Source organism: Callospermophilus lateralis, chromosome 15, assembly GCF_048772815.1.
Source record: "Callospermophilus lateralis isolate mCalLat2 chromosome 15, mCalLat2.hap1, whole genome shotgun sequence".
Taxonomy (NCBI): Eukaryota; Metazoa; Chordata; class Mammalia; order Rodentia; family Sciuridae; genus Callospermophilus; species Callospermophilus lateralis.
The window spans coordinates 20,636,293-20,651,243 of record NC_135319.1 but is presented as its reverse complement, the minus strand read 5'-3'; the positions used below and the strand labels follow the sequence as shown (position 1 = coordinate 20,651,243).

The 14,951-nt window shown below is 33.7% G+C and overlaps 1 protein-coding gene and 1 pseudogene across 1 annotated transcript in view; one reads left to right on the top strand and one right to left on the bottom strand.

The window, feature by feature from the left end:
* Ptpn20 (protein tyrosine phosphatase non-receptor type 20) overlaps positions 1-14,175 on the top strand; it is a 69,501-nt gene extending 55,326 nt beyond the window's left edge. The window contains exons 8-10 of the mRNA XM_076835203.1: positions 5,090-5,305; positions 12,738-12,800; positions 14,110-14,175. Coding sequence (XP_076691318.1) covers positions 5,090-5,305; positions 12,738-12,800; positions 14,110-14,175 — 345 coding nt within the window. The remainder of the gene's footprint in view (positions 1-5,089; positions 5,306-12,737; positions 12,801-14,109) is intronic.
* Positions 13,762-13,916, bottom strand: LOC143381663 (U4 spliceosomal RNA; annotated as a pseudogene).
* Positions 14,176-14,951: the final 776 nt, after the last annotated feature.

The window sequence follows — 14,951 nt, the reverse complement described above, 5'->3', positions numbered from 1 at the left end:
TGAGATAGTAGTGTAGGAGCTTCTGGCCACAACTTGATGTTGGAATTGTAGAACTGCAAATATTCTATACTAGACATTATAGTTTTGGTGGTCATCAATGGGAGTAGAAGAAAGGAAGTGTCCCCTGAAAGACAGAAATAAAAATATTGTGAGGTTATTGTGTTTGTTGTGAAGTTTAGAAATTAAATTACTCTGAATGATGATAGAAGTTACAGAAGGGATAAGATTAGGATTTTCAGTGAATGTGTAAGATTGTGAAATTAAGTCACTGGGTGATAACAATGAGAAGATAAAGCCAATATGTGTGAAACTCAAAAGGAAAAGCATTTTATACAAAGAGAAGGAATAAGGAATTGAGAAAAGAAGTGTACAGCAAGAATTGTTGTAAACACTTTTCCAACTTTCCTGGGTATAAAAGACAGACACAGTCTTTATTCTTGGAACTTTTATTGTCTAGTGAGGAAGACACTAACAAATCAGTTCCAAATGGTGTATGTGCTTAGAGAAGACAGATCAAAATTCCATTGGGTATATAAGCCAATTTTTTTTTATCCATTCATCTACTGAAGGGCATCTAGGTTGGCTCCACAGTTTAGCTATTGTGAATTGTGCTGCTATAAACATTGATATGGCTGTGTCTCTGTAGTATGCTGTTTTTAAGTCCTTTGGGTATAGACCGAGGAGAGGGATAGCTGGGTCAGATGGTGAATCTTGAAAAGATTCTATTCCCAAATTTCCTTAGGAATCTCCATACTGCTTTCCATAATGGCTGTACCAATTTGCAGTCCCACCAGCACAGTTTTGAGTGTACATTTTCCCCCACATCCTTGCCAACACTTATTGTTGTTTGTCTTCATAATCACTGCCATTCTGACTGGAGTGAGATGATATATTAGAGTAGTTTTGATTTGCATTTTTCTAATTGCTAGAGATGATGAACATTGTTTCATATATTTGTTGATTGATTGTATATCCATTTCTGAGAAGTGTCTCTTCAGATCCTTGGCCTATTTATTGATTGGGTTATTTTTTTTTGTTGTTGTTGTTGTTGCTTAGCTTTTTGAATTTTTTATATACCCTAGAGATTAGTGCTCTATCTGATGTGTGAGGGGTAAAAATTTGCTCCCAGGATGTAGGCTCTCTGTTCACCTTACAGATTATTTCCTTTGCTGAGAAGAAACTTTTTAGTTTAAATCCATCCTATTTATTGATTCTTGGTTTTAATTATTACACTCTAGGAGTCTTATTAAGGAAGTTGGGACCTAATCCCACATGATGAAGATTAGGGCCTACTTTTTCTTCTATTAGATACAGAGTCTCTGGTTTAATTCCTAGGTCCTTGATCCATTTTGATTTGAGTTTTGTGCATGGTGAGAGATAGGGGTTTAATTTCATTTTGTTGCATATGGATTTCCAGTTTTCCCAACACCATTTGTTGAAAAGGCTATCTTTTCTCCAGTGCATGTTTTTGGCACCTTTGTCTAATATAGGATGATTGTAGTTTTGTGGATTAGTCACTGTGTCCTCTGTTCTGTACCATTGGTATACAGGTCTGTTTTGGTGCCAATACCATGGTGTTTTTGTTACTATTGCTCTGTAGTATAGTTTAAGATCTGGTGTAGTGATGCTACCTGCTTCACTCTTCCTGCTAAGAATTGCTCTAGCTATTCTGAGTCTCTTATTTTTCCAGATGAATTTCATGATTGCTTTTTCTATTTCTATGAGGAATGCCATTGGGATTTTGATCAGAATTGCATTAAATATGTATAGTTTTTTTTTGGTACTATAGTCATTTTGATAATATTAATTCTGCCTATCCAAGAGCAAGGTAGATCTTTTCATCTTCTAAGGTCTTCTTTGATTTCTTTCTTTAGGATCCTGTAGTTTTCAAAGAATTTTAATGCACCTCTTTCGTTGAGTCCCAAGTATTTTATTTCATTTTTTGAGGTTATTGTAAAGGGGTAGTTTTTCTCATTTCCTTCTCAGAGAATTTGTCACTGATATACAGAAATGCCTTTGATTTATGGGAGTTAATTTTAAATCCTGCTACTTTGCTGAATTCATTTACTAGTTCTAGAATTTTTCTGGTGGAGCTTTTTGGGTCTTCAAGGTATAGAATCATATCGTCAGCAAATAGTGCTAATTTAAGTTCTTCTTTTCCTATACATATCCCTTTAATTTCTTTTGTCTGTCTAATTGCTCTGGCCAGTGTTTCAAAAACTATGTTGAATAGAAGTGGTGAAAGAGGGCATCCCTCTTCACAGTTTTTAGAGGGAATGCCTTTAATTTTTCTCCATTTAGAATGATGTTGTCCTGAGGCTTAGTGTAGATAGCCCTTTAAGATGTTGAGATATGTTTCTGTTATCCCTGAATTTAGTCTTTGTTCTCTAGTTTTTCTAGAGTTTTTAACATGTAAAGGTGCTGTATTTTGTCAAATGCTTTTCTGCATCTATTGAGATGATCATATGATTCTTATATTTGAGTCTATTGATGTGATGAATTACATTTATTGATTTCTGAATGTTGAACCAACCTTGCATCCCTGGGATGAATCCTACTTGATCATGGTACAAGATCTTTTTGATATGTTTTTTTTGAATTTTACTCAGCAATAAAAGAGAATAAAATCATGGCATTTGCAGGTAAATGGATGGCATTGGAGATGATAATGCTCAGTGAAGTTAGCCAAAATCCCAAAAAAACAAATGTCAAGTGTTTCTCTGATATAAGGAGGCTGATTCATAGTGGAGTAGAGAGGGGGAGCATGGGAGGAATAGACAAACTTTAGATAGGGCAGAGGGATGGGAAGGAAAAGGAGGGGACAGGAGGTTAGCAAGGATGGTGGAATGTGATAGACATCATTACCCAAAGTACATGCATGAAGACACAAATTGATGTCAACATACTTTATTACAACCAGAGATATGAAAGATTGTGCTGTATATGTTTAATGAGAATTGTAATGCATTCTGCTGTCATTTATTTTTTCAAAAAATCAATAAAAAAATAAATTAGTACCTCAAAAAGAGAGAGAGAGAGAGAGAGAGAGAGAGAGAGAGAGAGAGAGAGAGAGAGAGAGAATATCAAGTGGGAGGCTCAGAGTAATAGTCCATTGCAAGGATTCAAATGCTGAGGATATCCTATGAAGCCCTGGTAAGGGGGGCCAATGCTGGTGGCCTTTAAGTTGAGGCCCATGGTTGGATAATCTGCATCAGGAGTTCCATCTACATGGCATTGGATCAGGAAATTAGTGAGGTCCACCTTTGTGCAAGGTCTCAATAGTCAGGGGTACAGGAAAGATCTGATAATAGCAACTCTCAATTTGGTGCCTTCACAAGATTTTGAGGTATTGTTTACATCGTTCAGTTTCATACACCAATGATTCAAATGAGTTTTCTATTCAGTATTAAGTTAAAAGTTGTTTTAAATATCATCTCCTCTCACTGTCATTTCCAGATCTTAAGTTATTTCTGCCACTGTCAAGTGTTATGTAATATAGAACATATTAATAGCCAAAGTGACTTGGAGGTTTTCTAGATTTATGATTTCAGGTATAAAACTATATTAAATACATTAATATAGAACATATGACACAGCATTCTTATTATAGTTAGGTTTATCTAGAGAAAGATAACCAACAGGATATATATGTTTATGGAAAGAGAAAGAAGAGGGAAAATATATTACTTTTAAGTAATTGGCTTGCATGATTGTGGAGGATTGACACATCTACATAATGGGACAGTAGACTGGACACCCAGGAAAGAATTCCAGTTTGAGTCCCAAAGCAGTCTGCTGGTAGAATTCCTCTTGTTTAGGGGAATTTAGTCTTTGTTCTCTTAATGCCTTCAGCTGACTGAGTGAAGCCTACCCATGTTCTAGAGAGTAATCTGCTTTACTCAAAGTCCACTGATTTAAATTATAATATACTATAATACAAAAAATATCTTCACAGAAATATCTAGAATAATGTTTGACCAAATATCCAGGTACTGTGACCCAGCCAAGCAGACATGAAAATTAACCATCACAAATTAGAAGAGGGGTCTGAACATCTTAGGGTAAACCAAAGAGGAGGAAAATGAGTTGGGGCTGGGGCTCAGTGGCAGAGCACTTGCCTTACATGTGTGAGGCACTGGGTTCAATCCTCAGCATCACATGAAAATAAACAAATAAAATGAAGGTATGCTGTTCATCTACAACTACCAAAAAAAAAAAAAAAAAAAAAGGTGGGGAGAAACCCATTCTGACCTTTCCAAGAGGGACCATGGTGAGGTAAGACAGTGTTCCCACACTGGGCAAAGAGTGATGATTCCTTTGGATTGAATATGGTAAACTCCAAGTGTTACCTATGTCAATCTTGAGAAGAATTTCATGAGTATACTTCAAGGGTGCTAAGAACAATAGTTGGGACTACAGTCTGCTCTCATGTTCATAAACAACCTGACAACATCACTAGAGGAGTTTGGTTAGGCCCCTATCAGTTTTTATATTTAGTAATATAAAAGCTAAACTAAATTGCCTTTTATGGTTATATTCCTAAAGTATTGGCATATCTTTTGCCCTAAATATTTTGAAATCTTTATTTTTCTGCAACCTCATGCAGAATGAAAGTAGTGAATTATGCTTCAGGAGGCCTATGTTAAAGTCCCAATTTAAAAGTATGGGTCTTGTGACCTAGTATACACCTCCCAATCCCCCTAATCCTAATCTGTAAAACAAAGGATAAAGTAGGACTGACTCACAGGAATGTTGTGAAGATTAAATAGATTATTTCTTGGGAAGCCCTGGGTAAGCTCAATTTGTGTTGACTGTTAATATTCTTATTTTCATTGTTTTATTGTGTTCTCCTTTGTAAAATTGAGAAAAAATTCAAACCTGGCAACTTTCAGAATTTTTATAAATCAAAATTAGATTTGAGTTCTATTTGAAAGTTTTATATAATATTAGTATAATATGGTATGTCCACTATTATAATGATTGTATTATTATTGGTATATTAGAAATTGAAATTAAATCTCTTGTATAAGAAATCAATAAATCTCTCTCTCTCTCCCTCTCTCTCTCTCATTCTCTCTCTCTCTGACAGACAGGAACTAGCCACTCTGTAAAACACTTGCAGTTCACTAACTGGCCAGACCATGGCACTCCTACTTCAGCAGATGATTTCATAAAATATGTTCGTTATGTAAGGAAGAGCCACCTTACAGGACCTATAGTGGTTCACTGCAGTGCTGGTGTAGGCCGAACAGGGGTATTCATATGTGTGGATGCTGTGTTCTGTGCTATTGAAAAGAACTTTTCAGTAAGTATGTGAATCAAACAGATAAAATAATGCTGTTTATGTAACACTACTTTTAACAGCCTGATAATATTGGAAGACTAATATTTGGCCTTCAGGAACAATTTACAAACTGAAAGTGCATGAGATTTGGATACCTGCTTCTCATTTAACTTACTGCAGGTTCCGGGGGGATGTGTGTGATTGTGAGGATCTAAGAAATAATATAAATCAATCACTTAGGACAGTGTCTGAAAATATAGTAGATACACAGCTAATATGAGTTTATCTTCTTTTTTCTTTCCTCTGTAACCCACCATGGTTTTAGTATCTAGTATCTTGTAAATGAACTATGCCTGCTTTTAGTACATTTGAGCACACTGAAAAAAATACAGACTTCAGAGCTAATGAGAGGTCCCTAGGTTTGACTGTCAATTTTACCACATCAGATTTTGGTGACTTTGTGTAACTTGCTCATTCTCTCTCAAACTCAGTACACTTATATAAAATAAGGGCAATAATATTGTTGGGTTTTAGTCAAGCATTAACAATCCTTTAATTTTCTCCTAAATTTGGAACTAGTAAGAGATAGATACCAGGATCTAATATATGGTGATTAAACTGTTATTGCCTAAACTGATTGGGAAAGAGACTTGAGATCTGTGGCTAAAAGGGCTTACTTACTGAACTGTATTCCTATGCTGCAGGAATGAGGAGAGGAAGACATCTGTTTCTTATTACCTATTTACTGAGCAAACACTAGGAGGAAAGTGGCTGATAGAATGATCACAAGAAATGTGAAAGTGCATACCTCAGCCATAAGGAAACAGGTTTCTAAACATCTGCCCTGGCAAGCATATTCTGTAAAGTTACGTTTTTGTCAGAACCAGCGTCAAATCCCTGCCCTCTCAGAATTTTCGAAGTCATATTCTAACAGTGAAAGGTCTTCTTGGTAGCAGAAAAATGGCCGTTGTGGTTCCAGCACTCATTCTCATATAATATCAAATAGGGAGTAAAAATCTAATTCCAATTATTCCTTGGAGGATGGAGGAACATCTGTTTTTCAGAAGTTCAGGCCAAAATCTCCTAGTATGTCCCTTTTCTGACTGAAAATTAGCTTCTTTTATGAACTAATAACAGAGGGATGTAGTGGTCCATCTACCTCAGTTCATATGGTTGAGAATGAAAGAAATATAGTTTCCCAAAAAGAGTATCATTACCAAAAAGGACATAGACCCAGGCATGTGGTACATACCTGTAATTCTAGCTACTTGGGAGGATCACAAGTTTTAGGCCAGCCTGAGCAATTTATCAAGTCTCTGTCTCAAAATAAAAAAGGGCTCAGTGTAAAGTGCGTTTGGGTTCAATCCCTAGTACTAAAAGAAAAGAAAATAATATATACGAGGCAGTCAAAAAATGAAAATGTCCTAAAAATGCTAATATTAGCAGAGTCTGTTATCTTATTTCTATAATTAATATTTTATACTTTTAGTAGAAAATACTTTAGCATGTTTCTTATTTATATATTATCCATTGTAATTTCTTAATTTTGTATTTACCCTTATTTTGTGTCCCTTGTGGCAACTGGAAAAGCTATAAATATTATCTTTCATCATCAAATCTAAGTAGGGATCATTGCTTCCACTCCACATTATAGCTTCTTTAAACTTTAAAACTTAAAATATATCTTATAATCAATCTCATGTCATTTACTTGTTAGTATTTTTCTTTCTTAGTGATATATAAAATAATAATCTTACAATTAAAGATGCTCTGATCTGATGAAATATATAATGGTTCAAAAATAGGAAATCCATTTATTGTTTCTTTATTGACTTTCCATAGATCATGGAGCTGTCACTTAACATAAATGTTCTTACTGATGCCCTCCTCTACTCTCCTCAGAAATTTTATTCATCAGAGCATGTTTGTTATCTGCAGCAAGTTTAGTATGTAAAAATTAGGAGTAAGCATTTAGAAACTTTCAAAGCATTTTAAGATATTGATGTGACATCCAAGATTGTGATTAGTGTGTTAGATATGTAATTAATCTAATGTTCTGTTGATATAATAGAATACCTGAGACACAGGGTATTTTGTAAAACAAAGGTTTATTATATAAAAGTTCATTTTGTATCATACTTCTGGAACCAGAAATGTTCCAGATCAGACAGTGCATCTTGCAAGGGTCTTGTATTGCTTTAACTCATGGTGGAAATAGTAAGAGAAGCAAGTGTGTACAGAAGAGAATAAACATGAGGGGTGGCCTGTCCAGTGGTAACTAATCCAGTCCCATGAGAGCATGAATTTAATCAAGAAAGTTATTAATCTATTCTCTCTCTCTCTCTCTCACTCTCTCGCTCTCTCTTTTTTGTACCAGAGATTGAACCCAGGGTGATTAATCACTGAGCAACATCCCCAGCCCATTGTTTTATTTTTTGAGAAAGGGCTAATGGTAGGGAGTGGTACCAACTTATGGAACAAAAATAAGTAGAAAAGTATTTACTATTGAAATTTAATGAAGTCATTGATATGGATAAGTTGCTACGACCTTACTAAATTGATGTAACTGGCTTTGAACTTAGAATCTTCCTGCCTCAGCCTTTTGAGATGATGGGATTACAGGTGTGTGCCATTGCACGTAGCACAAACTAGTTCTTGACTTGCAGGATTTCAGATATTCTCAGCAGAACTTTTCCCTTCTTTAACCATCTTCAGCATGCAATAATAATTGTTAATTTTCAGCTAACATAGAGAATGATCATGTAATAAGGAGAATAATCCCAAATTTAACACATTGCCCTATATATAATAAAAATTTGTACTATGGCACTAAGCACACTTTAGTTCATCTGGCAGGTGTTGGTTTTTGCTTTTGTTTTTTTGTTAGCAAGAATCTTTTTGTAGTAGCCTATTGATTTTTCTTCTGGCACAAATTTCTTCATCTGTGTAACTACCTCAACCAACTACATTTTTTTGGTTATTTCAGCTTTCCTATCATAATATCATACTACACAAAAAGCGATCTTCAAGTCACTCAAATTTGTTGAAAATGTAGTGCTTTGAATTTTTATACAGTTTTAAACTAGTAGAGTTTATCGGTAATCAAGCTGAGAAAAAGGAAGAATTCTTCCTTACCATATTATGTTCATGTCACACATATACTGAAAGAATCACTATGTTATCCATATCAATGACTTCATTAAATTTCAATAGTAAATACTTTTCTACTTATTTTTGTTCCATAAGTTGGTACCACTCCCTACCATTAGCCAGTCCCCAAATTTATCTAACTCTGTGATATAATAAGAAAATGATATCTTTTTGCCAGACTTTCCAAGAACACATCTTTCAAATAGTCTCTCACCATTGTTTTAACAAGTGTGTGTGTATATTAATCTTAGCAATTCAAATTATTCCTTTATATAGAGTCTCTAGAACATTAATATTATGTATGAAACATTCACCATCAGCTTCTGTTAGCTTTTTATCTAATATTCTATAAAATAATTCTTTGTCTTTGAATTCTTTTTTAGTTATTATTATAAGTGACAAATAAGGCTGGGTGTGGTGACACACACTTATAATACCAGCTACTCAGGAGGCTGAGGCAAGAGGATTACAAATTCAAGGTCAGCCTCAGCAACTTACTGAGACCCTTAGTAATTGAGTGTGACCCTGTCTCAAAAAGAAAAAAAAAAAAAAGGACTAGGGATATCACTCAGTGGTATAGCACCCTGGCCTGCTCAATCACCAGTACCTAAATAAATACATAAATAATAAAAATGAATAAAAAGTACAAGTAAATTAATGATTATTTTGTGAAACAGTATAGTTATAGTCAGTATATCTTTGCAAATAAACACATATGGTCTTAGCACTTCACAATTAATACTACATAATTCAATTCATGAGGAGTCATAATTCAAGATAAAATTAGTATGAAAACTCTTTTGGTGTTAATTTCTTTTCATTCACCTCTATTGTCATTTATTTTGACCACTATGGCCTCATTGAGAAAGTTGTGTCATTTCTTGACCAAAATCCATGTTTATTTCATCATCAGTAAATTAAGGTTAAAGAATATACAGATTTATTTCCATAACTTATAAATATAATAAATATAATATGAATAAATAAATAAATCTGAATATACAGATTTATTTCCATAACTTATAAATATAATAAATATAATATGAAGTCACAATTTAAAGCTTTCAAAGAAATAAATTTTTCATTTCAATGAGACCTAAAAATTTTCTTTGTGTGTCGTGCTTTTGATGTTAAGTCAAAAAAGTCATTACCTATCTTGTATCTTAAAGAATTATTCCCTGTTGTTTTTGAAAATTTCTGTATTTTTATGTTTTAGATTTAAGTCCATTTGAGTTAATTTTTATGTACAGTGTGAGATTTAGGTCAAGGTTCAGTTTTTAAGTTTTTAAAAACATTTTCTATTTTTGCCTGGGTGCAGTGATGCATACCTGTAGTCCCAGAGATTTAGGAGACTGAGGAAGGAGGATCACAAATTCGAGGAGGCCAGCCTCAGCAACTTAGGACCTAAGCAGTTTAGTGAGACTATCTCAAAATAAAAAGGGCTAGGGATATAACTCGTAAAGCACCCGTGGGTTAATCCCCAGTACCAAAAAAAAAAAAAAAAAAAAAAAAATTCTAGGCTTAAAAGCAATACTGTTGTTCCAGCACTATTTGTGGAAAAGGCTGCTCTTCCTCTATTGATTGCTGTTATACTTTTGTGAAAAATTGTTGGGCATATTTATATGGCTCTATTATGGTTTTATATTATATTTCTTGGATCTGTATATATGTCCTGCCAATATTACTCTTTGGATTTCTATAGTTATGTACTAAGTTTTAACATCAGATAGAATGATTCCTTCTACTTTTATTATTCGTTTTCAAAGTTGTTTGAGCATTATAGGGTCTGTGTTTTCTGATACAAATTTTAGAATTAGCTAGATATGTTTACAAAAAGAACTTGATGTGATTTTGTTAGAAATTGCCTTAAATTTGTAGATTAATTTGGAAGAATTGACATTTTTGCTATGATAAATCATCTAATCCATGAGTGTAGTGATATATCTTTCCTTTCATTTAGGTGGTCTTTGTATTTTTTCATCGTTTTGTAATTTTCAGACCCTGTAGATGTTTTGTTAGATTTATCCTTTTTCATTTTCTTTAGAGCAAATGTAAATGGTATTGTTTTTCTTTCAATTTCCACATTCCTACTATAATGAACATGAAATGTAGAAATACAGTTGGTTTTGTATGTTGATCTCGTATCCTGTGACCTTTCTTTTTGAATTTTGAATGCACTTATTAATTCTGAAAGATTTTTATTTATTTTTTGTTTCTTTGAAATTTTCTACATATATGATTTTTGCTATCTGCAAATAGATTTATCTTTTCTTGGCCTAATTTGTTTTGTAATGTACCCTAATAAGATATGAAAAGACAGGTTAAAAATTGGAAGAACTGTTTGCAAGCCAAGAAAAGTCTTGCATTTAAAATATATAAAGGATCCTCAAAAATCAGTAGTGAACAACAACAATAAACAAACCAGTTAGAGATGGGTAAAAGACATGACCAGAGTTTTTAGCAGAGTATACAGATGACAAGTACATGAAAAGATTGTCAGCTTCTTTATCTTTTGGGAAGCAAATTAAACCTTGATGTGTGTACTACTGTCAGAATAGCTAATATAAAAATAGTGACACCATAAAATAGTGGTGCAGATTTGGAGAAATGCTGGCAAAGATTCAGAGAAACTGGATTACCCTTATATTACCTATACTCATCATACATTGGGAACTTACAATGGTACAGCTACTCTAGAAAATACTTTTGTAGTTTCCTTAAAGAAACTAAACTTACCATATAATCCATCAGTAGGATTCTTGGGCATTTATCCCATAAATGAAAATTTCATACAAGAATTTATACAAAGATGTTCCTAGCACATTTATTCATAACACCTCCATACTGGAAACCAGTACACATCCATACCATGGATTATTATTTAGCAATAAAAACAGGAATGAGACCACTAATAAATGGAATAACTTGGATACATCTCAAGGCAGTTACCCTGAGAGAAAAAAATCAACCTCAAAAAGTTAGATATTGTCATTCAATTCAGTAACTTTCTTGAAATAACACTACTATAAAGATGAAGAAGAGATCACTGGTTGTCAGGGGTTTATGATTGGGTCGCTGACTGTGAAGGAATAGCACAAGGAAATCTTGAGGTATAAAGGATCAGCTCTGTATTATGATAGTGGTTGTGGTTACATGAATCATCATATGTAATAAAATTGTATAGAAATTCACATAAATACACATACTTGACTGTATAAAACTAGTGAAATCTGAATAAACTCTGGGGAGTTGTCCCAGTGACAACTTCCTGTTTTTTATATTGCACTATAATTATGCTGGATAGTAGTATCATTGAGGGAAGTTGGAAGAAAGAAGGACCTTCCTGTACAACTTCCTGTTTACCTTTGTTACAAAAATAAAAATATTAAGAAAGCCTTAATTATTATTTTTATTATGAAGATGATAAGAATGACATGTTATAAATATAAAGGAATGCCTATTTTTAATATTTTTTTTTCAATGTTGGGGATTGAACCAGGGCCTTATACATGCTTGGCAAGTGCTCTGTTCTGCCACTGAGCCACATATCCTGCACCAAAAAAAATACAACTTTATATTCTTTTGGATTAAAATATTTCATGTTGACATGGCCTTGCAATACATGACTGTAATGAGCTTGTATCACATAGGACTCTTCAGGCAAGATCAGCAACTCCTAAGGTGGTCTGTGACTTGTTCAGCTGGTCATACTCCTAATGCTGCTCCAATATTAGATTGCTCCAGGTTTGTAAATACCTCCCAGAAAGTATCTGCTGTCGCTGTGGACCTGCACCACTCAGTAAACACCCCAGGTTGTACCAGTCTCTGCATAAAGGTGCAGAATTTGGTGGTGAACCAACTTTTGTTCAAGTTTCCATTTGAGTTGACAGGGCTGCTTATAGGAGAAACAGTTATGCTACTCTTGAAGGTAGAGAAAATCTTCTGTTTTCCCAGTCTTACATTGCTGCTTTCAGTTCTCCCTTCGGATAACACAAAGGTGTATGCAAGGGCAAATATGTTGTTATTTCTTTTGAAGATCATTTTGTTTGTTTATTGGAGAACATTTTTTATTATAAATGATTGCTTCCTGCATTTTCCTGAAAACCTATTACAATAAGTCTTTCTTATTTATTGGAGTAAGTTTAAAAAGGCACATTTTCTAGTGACTGGAAATGAGAAATTTCTGGTTACATGTCGACATCTCTTTTGCTAAAAAGAGGTATGTAGTACTCATTTGACAATCCCTGGGGTTGTGCTTTTCCCTCTTCATGAATAATACAAAATTACTGTCATCTTATTACAGTTCAGCTTTGAGAATATAGTGACCCAAATGAGAGAACAACGTTCTGGCATGATTCAAACGAAGGTAAGTTTTTCGCCACGTAAATTCTAATAAGAATAGTGAACACAAAGATTAACATTGTATAGCACTTGGTAATTTATAAAGCTCTTTTATATAACTGGTATAACTGAATCCTTACTATTTGAGGTAGATATTAGTAAATATCATTTTGCTATGATACTCTTATGAAGAACTTAAGGCTGAAGCAATGAAGTCTTCTCCACTGGGTCACTCAGACAGCAAGGGAAGGAGCTGCCAACATTGTAACTGAAATCTGATGCCTAAACACATGCCTTTTCCATAATGCCATGCTATTTAAGACTAGTATCAAAAGTTATTTGATAATTTCTGGATAGCAATTTGAGATACCTACTTGCCAGTAAATATTGTTATTGGCATGTCATAAAAAGAGAAAATTTTATGTCATAGATTAGTTATTCACTAGGAGAGTATTTAAAATGAAAATAATTACCCACAAATTTTTATATATATGGAATTTAGATTTTATATATATAAAGATTAATATAAGAGGCTGTTTAGAATTTTATATAGGATTAGCTCTGTGGATTATCTCAGTAGCAATTTCCTGGTTTTAATATTGTACTAAAATTATGCAGGGTATTATCATTGGGGGAAGTTGGGAGAAGGACCTTTCTGTACAACTTCCAATTTACTACCTATGCTACAAAATAAAAAGTATTTAAAAAGACAATTAATTTTTTTCTTGTAAAGATGCAAAAATGACAAGGTATAAAACAAAGAATTGTGTACCTTTTTTTTTTTTAATACTTCTTCTGATACCACTCCATTCTCAGAAAGTATTTGTGGGTGCTGGTAGATATCTCAAATTGCTATCCATAAGTTTATTAACAAATAATTTTAGATAAGTCACTTAAACAGCATGTCATTATGGAAAAGCCATGTTTTTAGGCATCAGACTTCAGTTTATAAGAACTTCAGATATAAGGAAAATGAGATAGTTTCCCCTTAGTTAAGACTTCAATAAACTACGTCTAGACTGAGAACTATATTATGATCATTTAACTATCTTCCTCATGTTTTGTTAATTATTTTTTCAATTAGCAATAATCACATCTCAGATCAACCTCATTGATTATGACACTACCACTATGAAAAGCTATCTTTTTCATAGTTTAAAATATATACTTGGATAAAGATGTTCTTACTTAAGTTAGTTATTTGTAGTTAAGTGTTTGCTCTTTCAGGGAGTTATCCTATGTGGTTGAAAAATTACAAATGTGTTCTCCAAAAGTGGCCATTAGTGTTAACTACTTATCATTGTGTTGTTTTTCATATATATGTATGTATATAGGAGCAGTATCAATTTTGCCATGTAATTGTGCTTGAAGTTCTTCGGAAACTTCTGAGTTTGAATTGAGAAAGACTTCTGTTCCTCACACTTGAAATTACCAAGTGTCTCGGAGTTCGCGCTGCAGTGAAGAGAGTTGTTAAACATACAATATGCATTTCTGGTATATCAGTCGATTTTTTTTTTTTTTCATTTCCCAGATCTCCCTGAAGGCAGCATCATTTGTTGTGGGGTTAACAGTGTTTACTCATCGACCTTACTGGACATTATCAGTACATTCTCCCATGTTTTTCAGTGAAACAAAAGTTACATAAAAACAACTACAGCTTGGCTATTTGGTTGAAGGGATTACAATGCCCAGTAAAGGATAATTAGCCCATATTAATTATGGATTGGTGGGTTTTATTGTATACTATTCAAACATATATAAAATATAATTTGATTAATTTTGCTCCCCAATTTCAAGACAAATGTGTATCCATATTCTTTAGCTAGAGTCTGTACTTCCAGCTGGTCTTTGAAAGACTCAATTTAAAAGGGGTCCAATGAGGATGGATTAAATTGACATCAATTACTTCCATTTCCTATACTTCTGTTAGGCTCTAGGATTTGAGAAGGCACTGTTTTTCTAGAGCAGCAAGACAAGGCCTTCTTGCTCTGGGAAGCACCTCATAGGTAGGCAGAGTCCCTCTTCTCTATTACATGGACGCGGTGATGAACAGTTCAAATGTAAGATAGATGATTATATAGAGAGCCCAAGAGGAAATGTTTGCCCAGCCCAATTTCTTTCCAATCCCCCTCTAACACTTAACATATTACTCAGGTTGCTTTGTTAAAAAGCAAAT